Source organism: Cyprinodon tularosa, unplaced genomic scaffold (genome assembly GCF_016077235.1).
Source record: "Cyprinodon tularosa strain WSP-4 unplaced genomic scaffold, ASM1607723v1 ctg1100, whole genome shotgun sequence".
Lineage (NCBI taxonomy): Eukaryota > Metazoa > Chordata > Actinopteri > Cyprinodontiformes > Cyprinodontidae > Cyprinodon > Cyprinodon tularosa.
Window position 1 is genome coordinate 215,918 of NW_024037895.1, and position 20,840 is coordinate 236,757.

At 44.3% G+C, this 20,840-nt stretch overlaps 1 protein-coding gene across 3 annotated transcripts in view; it reads right to left on the minus strand.

Annotated features, from left to right (window-relative positions):
• Positions 1–20,840, minus strand: part of LOC119791278 (netrin receptor UNC5D-like) — a 290,205-nt gene that overhangs the window by 147,488 nt on the left and 121,877 nt on the right. For all 3 annotated transcript variants that reach the window (XM_038297317.1, XM_038297308.1, XM_038297301.1), the window contains exon 2: positions 18,333–18,545. In XM_038297317.1, coding sequence (XP_038153245.1) covers positions 18,333–18,545 — 213 coding nt within the window. The remainder of the gene's footprint in view (positions 1–18,332; positions 18,546–20,840) is intronic.

Here is a 20,840-nt window from a genome sequence, read left to right on the forward strand (position 1 = left end):
GTTTAGGGTCATTGTCCTGTTGTAGGATGAAATTGGCTCCAATCCAGCGATGTCCACTGCGTATGGCATGGCGTTGCCAAATGGAGTGATAGCCTTCCTTATTCAGAATCCCTTTTACCCTGTACAAATCCCCCACCTTACCAGCACCAAAGCAACCCCAGAGCATCACATTACCTCCACCGTGCTTAACAGAAGGCGTCAGGCATTCTTCCAGCATCTTTTCAGTTGTTCTGCGTCTCACAAACGTTCTTCTTTGTGATCCAAACACTTCAAACTTGGATTCATCCGTCCACAACACTGTTTTCCAGTCTTCCTCTGTCCAATGTCTGTGTTCTTTTGCCCATCTTAATCTTTTTCTTTTATTGGCCAGTCTCAGATATGGCTTTTTCTTTGCCTCTCTGCTCTGAAGCCCAGAATCCCGCATCCGCCTCTTCACTGTAGATGTTGACACTGGTGTTCTGCGGGTACTATTTAATGAAGATGCCAGCTGGGGACCTGTGAGGCGTCTGTTTCTCAAACTAGAGACTCTAATGTACTTTATCTTCTTGCTCAGTTGTGCAACGCGGCCTCCCACTTCTTTTTCTACTCTGGTTAGAGCCTGTTTGTGCTGTCCTCTGAAGGGAGTAGTACACAATGTTGTAGGAAATCTTAATTTCTCTCATGGAATAGCCTTCATTTCTAAGAACAAGAACAGACTCACAGATCACTGGAGTGACAGTTGCTGGAAATGGGCCTCTATGCACCTATGTAGATATTGCACCAAAAACCAGACATTTGCAGCTAGAATAGTCATTTACCACATTAGCAATGTATAGATGTACAGATGTATAGATGCAATGCATTTCTTTAAAGTTAACACTAGTTTAAAGTGATTGAAAAGAAAAGGGCTTTTCCTGCAAAAATAAGGACATTCAGACCGACTGACCAACAAATACGGGGAATCACACCTGCTCCCTGTAAACTCTGCAAAGTCGCTTTATTTCTGCAGCAGATATTCAGACAAGCATTCAGAGGAATCCACACCTTATTAGACTCTAACACATGCAGGCAATGCAAACAACACATTGAATGTGTCACAGAATCATCTTCTCCATAAAACTAACTCAGCAGAGCCTCTTGGCTTCTTTCATCGCTGCACTCACATGATAACAGAGAAGAAGTCGATGGGTTTTCTGTCCTCTTCTGCTCCACAGGAAACGATCCACTTCTGGGATTCTATACAGAAACATGTTACATCTGGAAACTCTAGATCTTCATTTCTGTCTTCTCTCCTCAGGAGGTTTAACAGCTTCAATTAAAAACACATCAAAGGGAAACCAAAGTGCTAACAGTGTAAACATAGATCCACTTATTGGACCAATCAGGATAAGGCGGGGGGGGGGGGGGGGGGGGGGCAGTGAGGCGGCACAGATGAGTTACAGCTCCTCCAGCCATTTTGGACACATGGGCGTGAGGGGACAAGTTTCCACCCGGATCCCGAGGGACGGGTCTCGGGGGAATCCCCACTGAAAGTCTTCTGGAGCCGATGAGGCAGGAGGTTTCCATGGCAACCGGAGAAAATGAGGAGACTTCCCTCCCTTTGGGAGATGTGACAGTTTAATTCAGCACCGCCTACGCTCAGTTCATGGAAGCTCTGATCAGAAACGCCTCCATCTTATTAAAGCAGCATGAAAAATATTCCTGAAGTGTTTTGAAGTCCTTTAAACTGAAAATATAATTATAAAGGTATTATTGTTTCCTCTGACTCACCGGAGCTCACTGGGTTCTGCTGTACGGTCCTGAATATTAGATTTACTTTGTTTTATCACATAAAACCAGGAAGAGTAACATCTGCAATATTGCTTAAAGGAGAAAGAGTTTTAAAGCTAGCATCACATGAAACAACCACGAAAGCCTCTTTCCCTCTGAAAATATCGGGTTAACGCAGGTTTTTCAAACACGGGACGACCTGCTAACAATCGGCTAATAAAACTGGTCTAACCCCTCAGTGGCAGCGTCTCCCCCCCCCGCTGCTGCATGTCTGGTGACATCATCACGCTTGGTTACATTGATGATGTCATTAGTGCGGCAGGAATCAGGAAAGTAAACAATGAAGAGCCACATATCAGGAATCCAGGGCGTAGTCAGTGTGTTTTATTGTTTCTCTCTATTATCTGAATCCGTCTCACCTGCTGCTCCATGTTTATCCAACGGAAACAGAGTTGGTTCTGCTTGTTAGATCGGAAGCGACCGGCGCGGTGCGTTGACGTCCATACGTTGCGTTCACTGGTGTCACGTAATTTACCGCCTGTTCCCACAGCATGCCTATCAGAGCCGAGGAGATTTTAACGCGCGTTGTTGCCGAGTCGTTTGACCCGGTTAGACGCGCGTCAGTGAGCTGTTCCCACTGCCAATAAATGCCCACTGTTCCCAGGTTTAAACTGGTTTCTCTGTCAGTCTACTGTGGATTTGCAGTCTGTCTTGGGTGGACTCAGATACCTGAATGATTGGTCCCGGCCCATCAGACTCACCCACTGGAGCCATTATCCATAATGGTCCCTCACACCATTACAGCTTCATGTAACCACTGCTAGCTTGAGGAAACTGCCTCAGATCTAAGCTAGAAATCAATGAACATTGATTTTAACCCATAATGGAGGCATTGCTTAATTAATGCAGATGTTTTCAGCACCACAGTCCTGCCTTTGATTCCCCATCCAGGGTCTTTCTGCACTGAGCTTGCATGTTCTCCCTGTGCAGGACTGGGTTTTCTCCAGGTACTCTGGTTTCCTCCCACAGTGGTTGGTAGGTAGATTGCTGACTCTTAATTGCTCTCGTGTGTCTGGTTGTATGTCTCTGTTTAGCCCTGCAACGAACCGCAGACCCACCCAGGTGGACCTCACCTTTTCCCATGGACTTCTGCAGATAGGCACCCCCCCACCATGACCCTTATGGACAAGCAGAAGAAGATGGATGGATTTTATTGGCTGCTCAGAGCAACAGAAATGAACCAACTCCACTTCTTTCTTCTTCCTGAACAGTTTTGCAGGACAATATTCAGGAAAAAACGGAAAACAGTTCATTTCCTGCATTGGAAGCTTCTGTGGAGCTTCAGACAATCGCAGTTAACTTAAAAATAGCTAGATTGGCATTTTGCTAAGATGTTTTTGCAAAGACTGAGTATTACTGAGCCATTGAATGAAAGGTATAATTATCCTTAATATCTGTTCCAATTCTTTCTGCAACATTTTAAGCTGGTCTATAAATTAATTTATATCTGAGAGTTATTGTGTGAATCCAGCCATCTGGGAGAAACGGAGAAGATATTATATATCTACTATAAATCTGCGACCAACACGCTCGAACATGCATGAATACAGGTAACTATAGTCACTATTCTGCCTCCACATACATCTGAACCTCAGCAACATCCGTTTAGTTATATTTCCTATCATGCTCCTGAATAGGAAGTTTGCTCTCTTCAATCTCTAGAGGATTTTATGAGCAAATAGATATTATATATGTCTGTGAATCAGCAGCATGACTTCTGCTCCAAATGGCGGGTTGATTTGGGACACCACAGCGAAGGGAAAGCTGCCTTCCTTCACCACACAGCTTTTTCCCAATGACCGTCAAACTTTGCTGAAAAATCTTACAGCTAAAGAGATCAAGTGAAGCCATCCACCCATAACCTTTTTACTATGGAACAAGTGAATAAACCAGCAGAGATGTCCTCCAGTTTTTCAGAACATTTAGCTTTTAAAGTGACTTTCAAATGTACTTGTTAAAGTGTAATCAGCTGCTGACAATCCTTTTTTATAGATAGGCCAACAATAATCCATAAAAATGCAATCAATACCCGTGCACACACGTGGCCTGACTGCTTGTCCTCAGGTGTTCCTGGGCTCACGCTGCAGATGTACTGTAGCAGTCCTCCTTTAATGCCTGCTGCCGGGAACTCAAGGGCATGGTCAGCTTTATCGGCGCGCAGTGATTCATCAACTGGTTGGTAAATAAGAGATGCTATCAGGCGCTCCTGGTGGCATTGAGGGCTCTTGTTCTAATCGATAACTTTCCAATTCTTCACTGATCTCCGCCTCTGATTATCAGGACTAATCCAATAAGCTGTTACTGTCTATTACAGAGCCTCCCATTAAGATTGCCTTTATCTGTGCTTTTACTGATAGAAGGCGTGCCGGAGCCCGAGAACACAGCCAGGACATCCCCAGCTCCTCTAATCGCCAGTCAATGTTGGCCAGCAGGTAGCAGAGAGATTCCCCTGCTCCTCGCGGCGCCGCCGTCCTTTAAAGTGTGGAGGCGGTAACCAACCAGAGCTCAAAGACGAGGCACGCTGGGGTAAAATGAATGTAATTTTTCATCCGACTTCAGTGGAAACGGCAGAAAAGCAAAGTGACATGGGTAATGAGGGAGTTCAAGACGAGGAAGGGCGGACAGGCTGTCAGTCAGAGCGACGCAGCGACGGCAGCAGGCGCTTACTGATGATCCCATGCTGATGAATAAGCTCAGCCTAATTTGAGTTAATGACTATGAAATATGCATTAATTTTCCTTTACAAAATGATCTGTAATGAGCTGAACTGAGGGAAGGGGAAATGAGCAGCCTTCACTTTAGCATCCAGAGAGAACGCTACATGTAGACGCAGCCAGGAAGCTGAAAACTGGAAAAACCCAGTTTGGAGGCTGATTTTCCATCTTTCATGTTTCAGGGATTCCAAGCTGCAGGGAAGGATCCAGCCTTATTCACTGAAGTAAACAAAGTTCATGTTATTCACGTCTGCAGCGAAAATATAGCTTAAGCTGAGCTTACACTGTGTGATAGTTTTAATCTTTGTTCTCAGCTACAGCTCAAACTGTACGATGAAACCGCAGGGTTTAGTCTAGCATGCATACGATGTTTGTTCTTCCACTGTACGGCCCGACGCTCTGATGCGATCTAACTGCTCACATCGTACGTCTAAAAACCAGACGTCGGACTCATCAGTCTGGAAGAAGAACTCCCTTGTTTGCCCAAAGGAAGTGCATAAGACAGGGGTGGGCAATTCCAGTTCCTGGGGGCCGGTATCCTGCAACTTTTAGATCCATCCTTGGTCCAACACACCTGGATCAAAGGGCTGAGTTACCTCCTCAGTATGCAGTCGCTTCCTGCAGAGTCCTCCCAATTATCTGAGTACTTGATTCAGGTGTGTTGAACCAAAGGCACATCTAAAAGATGCAGGATACCGGCCCCCAGGAACTGGAGTTGCCCACCCCTGGCAAAAGGTTTTCTTAAATCAGCTCGTAGCTCTGCTTCAACAGCAGGATTTGCTCACTAAAGCCGGGCATAAACTGTACGATGAAATCTCAGGGTTTAAAAGTCCACCACTCACCATGTTTGTTCACACTGTGCGACCCGACACTCTGATGCGATCTAACTGCTCACACTCTACGTCTAAAAACCAGGTGGGACTCAGCTCCGCAGTGAGATGGCGCTACTCGGACTCGTCTATCTGGAAGCCCCACCATGCTGCTGGGTTTTCCTCTGAGAAGAAGAAGAAGAAGAATCCCTGTTTGCCCACTGAGTGATTTACCCATAACCACCTTATGATGGCCGACTGGATTTCAAACATGTTTGATTTTCTCCCGACCTTCTGATTCCTGATGGGGGGGTGGTCATTAGCGGCTGATCGCCCCTCCTTACCCCCTGGTCACTACACCACGCACCATCAGGCTGGAAGTCGATACAAAAAAATTCTCTTACGGCTGGAGAATCGGCCTGAAAAGAGCAAAAACTCTACAGTTTATACCCGGCCTTAAAGATCTGACTGGAAGATCGGATTTTCCCTGGAAGGCGACCTGAGATGTTTTGGACTGAAACTGTATAAATGAACTGAAGTGAAAAGGTTAGAAAGTCGTTGATCGGAGCTTTTCTTAATGAGTGGAATGAATGACAACATGTTGACGTTTATCATTCGCTGCTTCTCGGTCACATTGCTTATTTGGAGAGGATTCAAAATCATTACATCAAACCAGCAAACTTCTAAAAGTAATTAATGAATTAAAAATTATAAGCATAAATGTAGTTTATTAGCGCTGCAAACAGTTTGCCTTATCAACCATGCGTTTAACATGATGCTCTAGGTGTTTGAGACATTAAGGATGTTGCAGCGAATTCTTTGATTTAAGGAAATATTTCAGCATTTCTGAAGTCCTGATCCGTCAGGAAGGGTTAGGTTCTTCATCAGTGATCATTTTTGCACCTCTAGTAGAAAAAAACAACTAAACTTCACACTGAAGTAAAATCTGAACAGACTTTCTTCTTCATGCTTTTTGAAAAATTATTTGAAGCCCAGAAACATCCTCCTGTTTCTGCAGGATGTTTTGTGTCGCAGCCTAAAAATGTCTTTCAAAGCAAAGCAGGGAAACGAAGGGGGGGGAATGTTTCCCACTTCAACTGATCTATGAACCGATTCCTGGACCGGCGGATTGAACGCTCCCCTACTGATAAAAGCATCACTGAAAACTGCTTAAATAAAAACAGCAAAGAGTAATAAACCTTTAAAGGTTAAAAGGTCAAACCTTTCTGTCTCATATCCTCCTGATAGACGGGATGGAAACTGTTTCTCTCTTCATTGGTAGAAACTGTTCCAGTGGTTTTCACTCTGCAGCGGCTCAATGCAAACCAGCTTCATTAGCGCTCATTATAACATTTAGAGCTGCCCAGTTTTATCTCATAACGTTGATAAAATAATAAAATACTCCTCCAAGGTACTAATCAACCTAAATTAAACCGACTCAAAGTAGAAAACGAATGCAGGAATTTTGTTAAATGAATAATTATATATTTTAAGACTGAATCTTTTTAGAAGGTTTTTGTGGTTTACTTATCTTTAGCCGAATGTTTTTAATCACAGTAAAATTACAGATATTTCACCAAAATAACTACCAGCAGAAATATTCCTCTGGTAATATTTAAACCGTAAAAGAAATACTGAATCGAAGGTTAGATTTATTATTAATTTGTTGTTTTTAATCAAATTCCCGTTCAAAATCTCAACAAACAATCCATTCAGTTCTATTCAGTTTATTTCTATAGCTCCGATTCACATCATGTCGTCTCAGTTTACAGAGACAATCCAAACTAGATCATCTAAAAGTTTTCTATCTAAGGAAAACCAGCTGATTGCATCGAGTCATTGACTCTTCAGCAATCCCTCACACTAAGCATGCTAATATGATTAGAAAAAGCAGAGCATGAAATTAGAGATTGAACTAACAGATTCTGCAGAGTGGGAGAATAGAGATAGAATGAAGCAGAATGATGAAAAAGGGGTCCCTATGTCCTCCAGCAGTCTAAGCCTATAGCAGCAGAACTATAGAGATAGATCAGGATAACCTGAGCCACTCTAACTAGAAGCTTTATCAAAAAGGAAAGTTTTAAGCCTAGCCTTAAAAGTAGACAGAGTGTCTGCCTCACGGACTAAAACTGGTAGTTGGTTCCACAGGAGAGGAGCCTGATAACTAGAAGATCTGCCTCCCATTCTACTTTTAGAAGTTCTAGGAACCACTAGTAAACCTGCAGATTGAGAGCGAAGTGCTCTGTTAGGAACATAAGGAACAATCAGATCTCTGATATCAGATGGAGCTTGGCCATTTAAGGCTTTATATGTGAGAAGGAGGATTTTAAATTCTATTCTGGATTTAACAGGAAGCCAATGAAGAGAAGCCAGGATAGGAGAGATATGATCTCTCTTTTTCATTTTCATCAGAACTCTGGCTGCAGCATTTTGGATCAGCTGAAGGCTTTTAACTACAGTTTGTGGACTTCCTGATAGTAAAGAATTACAATAGTCCAGCCTTGAAGTAACAAATGCATGGACTAGTTTCTCAGCATCACCCCTGGACAGGAGATTGCTAATTTTTGTAATGTTCCTCAGATGAAAGAAGGAAATTCTAGAAACCTCTTTGATCTGGGATTTAAATGACAGGTCCTGATCAAAAATAACACCAAGATTTTTTACTTTATTATCTGAAATCAGTTTAATCCCATCCAAATGAAGTGACTGACTAATCAGCTTCTTTTTCAGAGACTCTGGTCCAAAGACTATAACTTCTGTTTTGTCTGCATTCAGAAGCAGAAAGTTAAGAGTCATCCAGGTTTTTCTGTCTTCAGACATGCCTGTAATCTATGTAATGGGTTAGCTTCATCTGGATTATAGACAGATATAGCTGGTATCATCATTTACAGGCTGAGACGTAGATGCAGTAAATAGACATAAAAGAAAAGACACTAAAATCATTGAATTTAAGCAACAATCAGACATCAGCTTCTTTATCTGCAGCATTATTTATGTTCACAGCATGAGGAGATCAAGGGAGCCGTTTCTCTTTACGTCTGTAAGAGGATCACAATCATCTTAGTTTTCTATTCTTCCAGGAAAAAGTTTAATTTTAATTTAATTCCTCGGCTCCAGAAGCTCATGTGGACTTTGGCCTTTTGTTCAGACATGAGTGGAAAGCTTCAGGCTGCAGCAGAGCGGGTCTGGTACGGTGTCCAAGCTCTTATCTGTCAAATCCACTGATTAGCCTCCCTCCTGCTGGACGCCGAATGATGCGGGAAGTTAAAGTGAACTGTTGGATACAAACTAGAGAAGCGTTTCCCTTTGGCTCTGCCCGTGGAGCAGCAACCAAACACCAGATCCAAACTGCATTCTGCCATTATCAAGCTCACCACTATTTCACAGCACAGCGGTCACATGGTAATGAACTTCCAGAAGTAATTAAGCCTCTTTCCTGTGGAGGGACCTTCATGAATAGGAGGCAGACAGCTTTCTAGCAGCCTGTAATCATGGAGCATTCCAGCCGAGGCGTCACATCAGCTCTGCTGTTTGCCAGAAATCCCTCCAGGACTCTACAGTCAAGTCCTCCAATCAGCACGCTTCCACCTGATCAAAACTAATCATGCATAATTGCCAGAGCACGCCGTCGCTACTCATACATGCAGTCAAGCAGGCGTCATGTCAGGGTAGAAAGTAACGGCATTAGATGGTCACAGCGGTTCAGTTTAAGCAGCAGGTCCAGCCTAAAGGCCCATGAATCTAATAAAACCTATTTGAAGGTCAAATGCAGGAAATTATCCCATATTCATAACTTTGGTTTAATTTATAGACAGGAAAGCTGAAGCTTGAAGAAATGTATATATATATATATATATATATATATATATATATATATATATATATATATATATATATATATATATATATATATATATATATATATATATCGAATACACTCCACGTGTCGCCAGTTTTCCCCACATGATAGTTAAAATGATTTTATTTCAGCCATCGAGTCAAAATGACGACATTAAGCCGTCTGCATCCATTACACAGAGTTTTATTTCTCCCACACACTTTGAATGCATCATGTAGCGACATACGGCAGCGGTTTGGATTTCAACAAAAGGAGCTAATTCCTAAGACCAAAAACCGTTTCTGTAAAAGGAAGCAGTTCAGATTTATTCCACCACCTAAAAAGTCCTCGGCTACAGAATGAAGAATGTTGTAAACTCTGCATGTCAGCGTCGCCCCGCCCACCAATCTAAACATTCCATCAGACCGATGGCGTCGGCGTTGGAAGAAGCGATATGAGAGAAACAGGAAGAGATGGAGGGAAATCAGACGCTGTTTATCACGTTATTTAAATGTTTATTAGAAGCTGTGATGTTCAGAGGTTTTACAGACATTTTCTAAACTTGGCAAAGTTCTCAATTTTACAACTTTTTGTGCTTCTTTAAAATTCCCAGCAGGTAAAGATCAATGCTGATAATGTTCTAATTTTGGACGGTGTTTCCACTTTTTTTGTAATTTTAGGTCAATTTTCATTTCACTTTTGTTTTTTATTATTATGCACAAAAGAGCCTTTTTTTCGTCCAGCTCTAGTCTCAATGATATCCGACTCACAAAGACCTTAATTATTATTCATTTTAATCCATATTTAAAATAACTATGTAAAAGTTTTTATCACATATCATATCTCATATCATGAGATATTTGAGATTTCTTCTGATTTAGATTTTGTCAAATATTTGTTTCAGATTTTAAAAAAAGTAAGATTTAAATAAAACTAATTTCAAAATATATCGTATTTCAATCTATAAAAACTAACCTAATAATATGAATAAATAGTCTTAAATTCTTCTTTTATTATTATTATTCTTTTATTAGCAGCCATAATGAGGACTGATTACTTCCTGATATTAAGAAATGACCTAAATAAATATTTTCTGTCTCCTTCAAAAAGAACATCTCAATAGAAACCCAACATGGCCTGAAATATTCCAGCTCACAGCAGGTCGTCTATTAACCCATTAAAGGTTACAGAAACCAGTAACTAACCAGCAGAACCAGTATCTACAGCTGCAGAGATGATGGAGCAGACAGGAACCTTCTGAGGAGCAAACGGATCTATGAGGACATTTCTGCTTCATTCAGGAGGTCAGAGAAGAAAAAAGTTCTCAGGGTCTCCAATCATGAAGTTAAGCTCAGTTTTCATGATTCAAACACCAGAAACAGACGAACTGACGAGGCGGAATGAGCCGATGGTGACCGGGAATACCAGGAAGCTTTCCCAACAACATCTGGATGTTCAGCTTCTGGAAATGATTGTCTAGACTTATGGACGAGAAGAAGAACTGTGTTCTTCCATTTCAGAAAAAACAAGCATATCAGTCTAGCATGGTGGTGGTGGTATGGTGATCTGGGATCCCTTTGCTTGCTGGGAATAATGAAACATTAAGGACTGGTCCACTGCCTGGTGCACCTCCACCCTTCATTCAGTGGACCTGGCAGTTAAAGGGTTAAGCCCTGGATCAGCGTGCTGAAGCTCATCCTGTCACTAAATCCAGATCTGGTGACCAACCTGCACCACGTGCATTATGGTCCGTCACTAGAAGGAAGCAGGAAAACCAGGAAGGAAGGTTCCTTAATGCTCCACAGGTTTCCTCTGCAGCGCTGAGGGAGCGGCCCATGTGGAGCTTTCCTAACCACCAGGAAAGACATTTACTCAGAGAAAGGCTCAGATTTATGACGCAGCTGAAAGCTTTAAACTATATAAAAAGCCTCTAAGTTGTTTCTGTTTCTCACTGTGAGAAGATATATTGTTTTAATAAAGAAACCTTTCTGGCTTCATTTTTGTTGGGAAGTAGAGAAAAGAAAATTGAGGATTTAAATCATCCCTAGGAAGGACAGAACACAGATGTTTTGCATATGTTTCCTTCTTGAGTCGTTTCATTTTAAAAGTGTTTCTTTTCTCAGAGATTTCACTAAATACGACCAGAAGCTTGACAGATTTTTTTCATTTCTTTCATAGATTTTATTTCCTTTAATTCTCCATCAACAGGAATCTGATCTTTAGCTTTTATTATATTCTGCTGCTCATCTAACCTGTGAAGCTAAAGCTGCATCCTTATTAACGGCCAGAGAAAGGCTGCTGTCACATTAATGATCATGAAACTATTGATAAAAGTGAAAAATAAAGCAGTAGTGAGTTTTCACTCAATTACTCGCAGCTAAACAGGGAAAAATCACCAGCAGTGGCGCTAATGAGCAGGACAGGCAAAGGCAGAAGCTGCTGAACATCAGAAACCTTTAAAAAACTGAAACAGCCCAGAGAATCTGGAGAACATTCCAACCAAACGTCACCAAAGAGAGTGAACATGGCGGGGAGTGAACATGAAGGGGAGTGAACATGGAGGGGAGTGAACATGAAGGGGAGTGAACGTGGAGGGGAGTGAACATGGACAGGAGTGAACATGAAGGGGAGTGAACATGGAGGGGAGTGAACATGGACAGGAGTGAACATGGTGGGGAGTGAACTTGGAGGGGAGTGAACGTGGAAGGGAGTGAACTAAGAGGGGAGTGAACATGGGGGGAGTGAACGTAGAGGGGATTGAACGTGGAAGGGAGTGAACTTGGAGGGGAGTGAACGTGGAGGGGAGTGAACGTGGAAGGGAGTGAACATGGGGGAGTGAACATGGAGGGGAGTGAACGTGGAGGGGAGTGAACGTGGGGGGGAGTGAATGTGGGGGGAAGTGAACATGAAGGGGAGTGAACATGGAGGGGAGTGAACGTGGAAGGGAGTGAACATGGAGGGGAGTGAACATGGAGGGGAGTGAATGTGGGGGGGTGAACATGGGGGGAGTGAACATAGAGGGGAGTGAACATGAAGGGGAGTGAACATGGGGGGAGTGAACGTGGAAGGGAGTGAACTTGGAGGGGAGTGAACACAGAGGAGAGTGAACATAGAGGGGAGTGAACAAAGAGGGAAGTGAACATGGGCGGAGTGAACGTGGAGGGGAGTGAACGTGGGGGGAGTTAACATGAAGGGGAGTGAACATGGGAGGAGTGAACATGGAAGGGAGTGAACTTGGAGGGGAGTGAACATGGGGGAGTGAACGTGGAGGGGAGTGAACATGGGGGGAGTGAACATGAAGGGGAGTGAACATGGGAGGAGTGAACATGGAAGGGAGTGAACTTGGAGGGGAGTGAACATGGGGGAGTGAACGTGGAGGGGAGTGAACATGGGGGGAGTGAACATGGGGGGAGTGAACACAGAGGAGAGTGAACATAGAGGGGAGTGAACAAAGAGGGAAGTGAACATGGGCGGAGTGAACGTGGAGGGGAGTGAACTGAGGGGAGTGAACATGGGGGGAGTGAACGTAGAGGGGATTGAACGTGGAAGGGAGTGAACTTGGAGGGGAGTGAACGTGGAGGGGAGTGAACGTGGAAGGGAGTGAACATGGGGGAGTGAACATGGAGGGGAGTGAACGTGGAGGGGAGTGAACGTGGGGGGGAGTGAATGTGGGGGGAAGTGAACATGAAGGGGAGTGAACATGGAGGGGAGTGAACGTGGAAGGGAGTGAACATGGAGGGGAGTGAACATGGAGGGGAGTGAATGTGGGGGGGTGAACATGGGGGGAGTGAACATAGAGGGGAGTGAACATGAAGGGGAGTGAACATGGGGGGAGTGAACGTGGAAGGGAGTGAACTTGGAGGGGAGTGAACACAGAGGAGAGTGAACATAGAGGGGAGTGAACAAAGAGGGAAGTGAACATGGGCGGAGTGAACGTGGAGGGGAGTGAACGTGGGGGGAGTTAACATGAAGGGGAGTGAACATGGGAGGAGTGAACATGGAAGGGAGTGAACTTGGAGGGGAGTGAACATGGGGGAGTGAACGTGGAGGGGAGTGAACATGGGGGGAGTGAACATGAAGGGGAGTGAACATGGGAGGAGTGAACATGGAAGGGAGTGAACTTGGAGGGGAGTGAACATGGGGGAGTGAACGTGGAGGGGAGTGAACATGGGGGGAGTGAACATGGGGGGAGTGAACACAGAGGAGAGTGAACATAGAGGGGAGTGAACAAAGAGGGAAGTGAACATGGGCGGAGTGAACGTGGAGGGGAGTGAACAAGGAGGGGAGTGAATGTGGAGGGAAGTGAACGTGGAGGGGAGTGAACAAGGAGCAGAGTGAACATAGTGTTTTATTCCTGCTCTGTGTCTGTTGCAGGCGGGACAAACTGCTGGTGGACCAATCCATCTCCTCCATGTCTGTGAGTGACAGCTGGTAGAAAAGCTGCCACTATTCTGCTGACGTTCTGCAGAATTTCCTCCTCTGAGCTCAGAAGAAGCTGGAGCTGCACATGTGAACGCTGTGATTACTGATGCTGCTGCTGTCTGTGGGCATGAAGGCTTCAACCATCTGAGGCCACGCCCACTTTCCTCTTGATGACTGGCGTGAGGAGCTGCGGTCGGGACCTCCAGTCGTCTCTTGGCGGAGTCAAATGCTGCATCAATACATCATCTGAGAGCAGCAGAGTAAGGAGCAGCTCTCACCAGAGGAAGAAGAAACGCTGCAGGCCTTCAAACTCAGCACAGCCTCACTATAGTGATAAATGACACATGCTAGCTCCATGTTACTGTGTTTGCAGCTAAGTGAAATTGTCATTATCCACCTTGTTAGAGGCAGGAGGCTGTGTTAAAGGCAGATCAATCAATCTAATAATAAACTCTCACCAGAGGAAAAAGAAGTGCTGCCTTGGTGGGGAGGGAAATTTCAGGAGGTAGATTTTCACCAAACTATTGTTCAGTCACTTCAGTTTTAGACTCACCCATCAGATTCAATTAGCATCATTTAATATAACATAGTTTTGATCGCCAGGAATGATGCTAACATGTTTCCCTGAAAGGAAAAGCGTTCCAGCCTGTTTTTGGTGAACTTTACTTGTTGTTAGGCCAGCATCAGAAGAGATATGAATAAAAACGTGGTGCTGGTGCCTTGCAGCAAGACGTTTCTGAGTTCGATTCCCAGCTTCTCATGGAATTAGCATGTTCTCCCTGTGCATGAGTGGGTTCTCTCTGGGTACTCTGGCTTCCCTCCACAGTCCAAGAACAGAACTGTTCTGGTTCCACCTGTCTGTAATGATTTAGTCTCCCCAGTTGCCGCTTTGCTTCTAGAAAGGGTCGGGGTGACCGTGGCGTCAGATACAGAGGTTTGCTCTGCAAGCAGAAGGTTTTCAGTCTTCAGCTTTCAGTGTCTTTCTGTCCTTGGCAAAGACACTTTGGCCGCTGTGTTCAGCAGCCTCGCTTCTGTCAGCGAGCCCCAGGGCCGCCGTGGTCACAGTGTAACTCACCACCATCAGTGAATGACTGAAGCACTTTGGTCCAAAGGTCTCTGAAGGTTCTCAGTCATCCAGGCCATGGTCAAGACTGAAGAGGTTCAGTCTAACCAACTGGACGGGAAGTTTTCTAGAAGATGTTTCTCCTCTCATCCAAGAAGCTTCAGTTCTAACTAGTGGTGGAAGCCCTGAGATTAATGCACCGTCCTCCCATCACTACTTAGAACTGGAGAAGCCTTTTGGATGAGAGGAGAAACATCTTCTAGAAAACTTTACTTTCAGTTGTCTAAACTGAACTCTTTCAGGTTTGGCCCAAAGGGCTAAATAAGTACAGAGCATTTAGCTTCAGTCAGCAGGTCTGATGGTGTCAGAGTCCTGAAGGCCTGAGCAGAGCAGCTCTGTGGGGTTCCTCCTTAGTCCGACCCTGGAGACAGTTCCAGGGATGTGGAAGACCTCCTGCCTCCTTCCAGGACCAAAGACGACTCCTGTTGCCCTGACAACCACATCACAAAGGTCCTAGAGAGACTTCTATTGGTTCACCTCAGCAAGCAAACCAGCAGCTATCAGGATCCCCTGCAGTTTGCTTATCGCCATGGAGATGGAGTTGATGATGTCATCATCCACCTGCTTCAACAAACCCAGTGTCATTTAGACCAGCAGGCAGCACTGTGAGGATCGTGGTCTTTGATTTCTCCAGATTCAGACTGACTGACTGTGAGAGAATCTCCAGCAGAGTCAGGTGGAGGCATCAACAACCACCTGGATCAAAGACCACCTGACAGACAGACCACAGGTTGTTAGACTGAAGGCTCAGCTGGCTGATCCAGCAGCAGAGGAGCACCACAGGGGACGGTACTCTCTCCATTGTTCACCTCTGACCTCCAGGACCAGACAGAGTCCTGCAGAAATACTGGATGACTCTGCAGTCATTGGGAGCATCAAAGATGGAGCAGAAGCTGAGGGCAGAGAGCTGGTGAAGTGGGCGGGACTAAAACTGTGTCTAATTTAGAACTACATTTCCCATGTTCCAAAGCCTAAAAAGGTCCTAAGGTTCCCAAAAAGGAGGCGATGCTAACTCCTGTCAGGAAAGACTGATTTCTAGTTGCTAAACATTCCGGACTTCAATATGTCAGGACTCCTGTTTTTGTGTTTGTCTCCCTTCATCCACCAGGAGGCGCCAGGTTCTGGTCCGCCTCCTCACACACCTGCTTAGTGGTGGGTATTGCCAAAGAAGTCACGATTCGATTCGAATCACGATTCACAGGCCACGATGCGATTCTATCACAATGCATCACAATACTTGAATTATTGTGATGCATTGCAATATTTTCTCCTCCATGTTTTGTTTTTGAATGACTCGGCGCAGTATCCCCCGGCCAGAAATGTTTCTGACACAAGGCAGCGTGCGTCAACACATCCACAGCGACATCTACTATGCTGGAAATTGTATTACACTTGTTTTTGGCTGATGATCGCCAACCATTCATGCAATTTTATTTATTTATTTTTTAGAATTAATAATCGATACTTGGCGTCAAGAATCGATGCAGTAGATCACGAAAATTAGAATCACGATGCATCATCGTGACGATTATTTTGCACACCCCTACACCTGCTGATGGTTTCCTCGTTAACGGAGCGTTCTTAAGCTGCTGACTGCCACTACTCCGACGCCAGAGTGTTTGCCAGTTTAGGGTACTCTAGCCAAGCTGAGTTTTGCTGAGTCAAGCTGAGCCTTTGGTCAACCTGAGTTTAACATTGTTTTTGTCTTTGCCTCTCGGCAGGAAGTCATCCTGCTAACTGGATCTCTAGGACCTTCTCTCCCTGGAAGGATCAACTGAGCTTCAAACTGAGCTGGGGTTCAAACAGGAGGTTTGGATCCACTTTCCCCAAGATCGTTTGAGCTTCTCACTGAGAAAGGGATTATTCTCCACAACGACCCGTTCAAGTACCGCAGGAAAATCTGAGTGGCAGTCAGTTTCTCCGTTCACCTACAAACAACCGCATTCTGGGTAAACCCTGTTCCGCCCTCCACCGAATCAGACAAACACTGGAACTACAGCACATAGACAGAAGTCAAGAATTCAACAACTTCTCTGGAAACGTGAGTCGGCAACCAAATCCTCTTCTCCAAGTTCACGAGTCAAATTCCCCACTGAGCCTGAACTAACCGCTGTGTCTTCCCCTCACTTTACAGTTCCGGTTGAGGAGTGTTCTGGGCAACACTTCTCCCTCCGTTTAACCTCTTCAATAAAACCCGTTAAACCTTTCCCTTGGTCTCTCTGTTCGGTTTTCTGCATTTTGGGTCTGAACTTTGTAACATCATGACACAGTAATGATATAAAAACATTTGAACCTTCAGTCGGAGCAGAACGGAGGAAAGAGCAGCAGAGGAACCAGAGGAACCTTTAAATACTCCTCTCTCTTCCAAATAATGACATATTCTAGGAGAAGAGTGACCTGTGGACTGATCCAAGGGATTCCCAGTGACCAGATGTCTCCCATTTAAACTGACTGGAGTGTTTTTACCTTTCTGCTATAAACTGCTAACTAACTGTTCTACAGGCTCAGCAGGTTTATGCAGAAATACCAAATAGTTGGAGTATAAACACGGCATTCACAGGTCTTCATGGGGAATAGCTCAGATTTAGCCAACAGTATAAAACATTAGAATGAGCATAAATCTTTCTGCATGCCGTGATATTCAGCCGTATAAACTACTGCCATCCAACATGGTCTCACACTTCAGAGGCCGTTCTGAAATCACTGCAGTCTCTCCAGGAAAACTCAGAGTTCCTGACAAAAAGCTTTTATTTCATCATTATTGGAACATTTTAAGTACGTACAACATTTCAGACTTTGATATTTTCTGGATGCCTGTTTTGTTTTTTAAGTTTTAAAGGGACTTGCTCCTCTAACAGATTTTATAAGCAACCAAAAACCCATCAGTAGAATAAACAGCAGGGCTATAACCAGAGGAAGCTGTGATGTTCAGCGGCGTTGGACCAAATTTCACCAAATGGTTGCATCCATCAGAGGAGCCCAGTCATGGACCAGTCTGCCAGCTCATGTTTGGGGCAGAAGCTTTAAAACCTCCTTGAAATATTGGCTGAAAACTAATCAGACATGAATTGATCTGTTTACCTCATTTTATGGTGATTTTTGGCATCTTAGTGTCGTCTCTGTTCCTCCCATTGTGTCTGTTTAATGTTGGCTGTTCTAACCTGCCGTAGGACAGCAGATGCAGATTAGCTGATGCTAATCCTGGCAGATTTACATTGATGCTTTAAGCTGACATGTTGATAAATGTGCATTTCTTTGATTTAAATGAATAAATGAAAGGTAGAGATTTATTAAAAGCTCAATCAGATCTGATTTGTTTATTCATATTTCCAGCTACAGGAAACCCCCCCCCCAAAAAAAGAGCCTTTTTCCCAGAAGGAAACACGTCTCCCCCTCCTGCAGGACGAAGTGCATCATGGATGGGCGACACATCAGCTGCTGGGTTTCTGTTAGAGTCTGACGAAAGTAGCAGTGGATCCAGAAATCCTCCAATAACCACCTGATGCCATTCAGCACACCTGTACCCAGCTCTGACCATCATCTGCATTCTCCCTCCCTGCGTCGCCGCTGGTTTCCAGCAGCTGCCTGGTGTTCTCAGTGGAAAAGTGAAATCTTACCGGTGTTCAGGTCTTTATACTCCAGGGACGCGTGTTGGTTCTGGTGCACCCATTCCCCGTTGCATTTAAAGAAGATCTGTAAGGCAGGCGTGGCGCGGCAGCGCAGCTTGATGGGGTTGCTTTTAACGATATAAGCATCTTCTGGCTCCTGGATGAAGAGCGGCAAAGTGCCCTGCACTGAGGGCGGCGCGTCCGGCTGCCCCGCTGGACCCCCTGCAAACACAAAACCTTCATTAAGGCTGAAATAAGGAACAATGACAAACACAGAGAAGGAGTTTAGCAATGAAAAACAGTCTCCCTCCCTTTGCCAACAGGAGTTTATAGAAAGTGCTAGAAATGGCAAAGGAAGCTGAAATGACAGCTTTCTATGTTCATCCAGATAGAGCACACTCAGCATAATGCAGCCTCTCCTCTGCTTCTGGCAGACCTGTTCCCCTCACAGCAATTAGCAGATGGATGAAATCAGAAAGGAACCAGTGGAGATGAATGAGGAGGAGGCTGATGAGCCAAACTGTTGCTGTGGAGTCTGAATACATCTGATCTCAGCCTGGATTCTGATCCAAAGGAAAAGCGGCTTCATGCCATCAGCAGCAGAACTCCGTTCCTTCCACCTTCCTTTTATTCTTTCAAACCCACTAAAGCTCATCCCAGCTTCCACTATTGTTCATGGTGGCAGCTCATGCATGGAAGCAGAGATCTGAAAGGTAGATCTGCAGACTGAGTATTTTCTTCTCCATCTGGTAGCCAAGTGTTTTCCTTCCACAGCGTCCTGTTCCTCCTTCCTCCGGGGCAGAGTGCTCGCTGCGTTCAGGAACAATGAGGCCCAGAACATCTGTGCAGCTGCCATCCCCGGGATCCTTCTAAGAACAGCCGCCTGAACGCATCAAGGCGGCTCCAGTGGAGCTATTCAGTGCTGCAAAAAGCCAAGGAAAGCCATTACTCCCCCTAACTTCCTCCCCATCACATCCAGCTCTGTCCTCCACTATCAGATCTGACCTCTCCACAGCTCCCATCAATGGCTGCCTTCTCACTGAGTCGATCAATGGATGCAGGAGGGGCACGCACACAGGAAATCAGATAAACACAGGATTATTATCACTGCAGAAACATCTAGAAATAAATAAATATTTCCTAAGTAAATTTATTGTTACTATGAGCAGGTAAATAAGATGATTATTTTTAAGATAATTAGATAATATGGACTTGAAATAACACAATGCAATTGTGAAAACTAGCAGCAGTTCAGCAGACATCTTATTTTTTTCAATCTAATCTATGCAGCTGAATCTCAATGAGACTCGAGGTTTGAATCTAAAGAATCACCTGTTTACACACATAAAAGAAAAATGTTCAAAGATAGAATAGTAATCAATAATCATTTAACTCGTTAGCTGAAATAAATGTCAACCGAACTGAAGAGGACATCCAACGCTGCTTTCTCCAGAGTTCAGATCAGTTTAGCTGCATCACTTCAGGTCCAGCTTAGTTTGATCAGAGTAGATGGATCATTTCAAAGAACGGGGCTGAGGTTGCTTTAGGCCCCAAAAGCAGCAATAAGTTTTGTTTATGTGTTTATTTAATAAAAAACTGAGGCAGACATCCAGAAATGCAAAATACAAAGAACCATAAAACATCAGGGGAAACTAACATGGGGGGCCAGAGACGAGGAAGCAACCAACAACAACCAGGAAGCAGCACTGAGTGACTGCAGAGGTGGAGTATATAAGGGGAACAGAACAAAGGATGGACTAATGAGCTGAATATGGAGCAGGTGTGAGTGGAACTAACTAGAAGGAAGCCAAGGTGAAAGGAAACAAACACAAGGGGGCAGCAGAGAGCAACTAAAGACTGATTGAATATAATAATAACTGAAAACTAAAAAAAGTCCAAAAAGGGGAGAACCATGACAAAGAAATGGATCAAAGGGACGGAATAAGGTCAAAGGAAAGCTGTATTGGATGAAAAAGAGGAAAACTCACTTTAAAAGACTGTAAACAAGTATTAGGGTTATATGTTATCATCAATGTGGGCTAGAAAGACGGATCAGACACCGAGTTATTCCTGCTAAATGCCAACTAAAGTGCTGGGCCTGATAGAGAGCCTTGAGGTTCGCCTCCTGGGACATTAAGATAACAAGAGGAATAATCTTGGACTTCAACACGCTGCGTTTGACCAAAACCCTATGGAAGAAAAACAGTCTCATTGGAATGTGCCTTTGTACACAGAATGTCAAATATTGAATTTTTTAGAACCGAATTTTTATCACTAAATTTTATCTGTTAAAAATTGGCCTGCAAAACATTCAGCTGCAAATGTGTCGACCTTTTGGTGAACTGAAGCCAAAGCAACCTACACTCGAAGCAGCGGAGCAGCTTCTAGCCAATGAAATTTGGCCAGAAGCTGCTTTTTTTGGGCGTAGCTTTGATCGCGGCTAAATGAAGCTGAATGAGGAGTTTTTCTTCTTAAATGGATCTGATGAGAAAACGTCCGGTAGCTACTAATAGACGG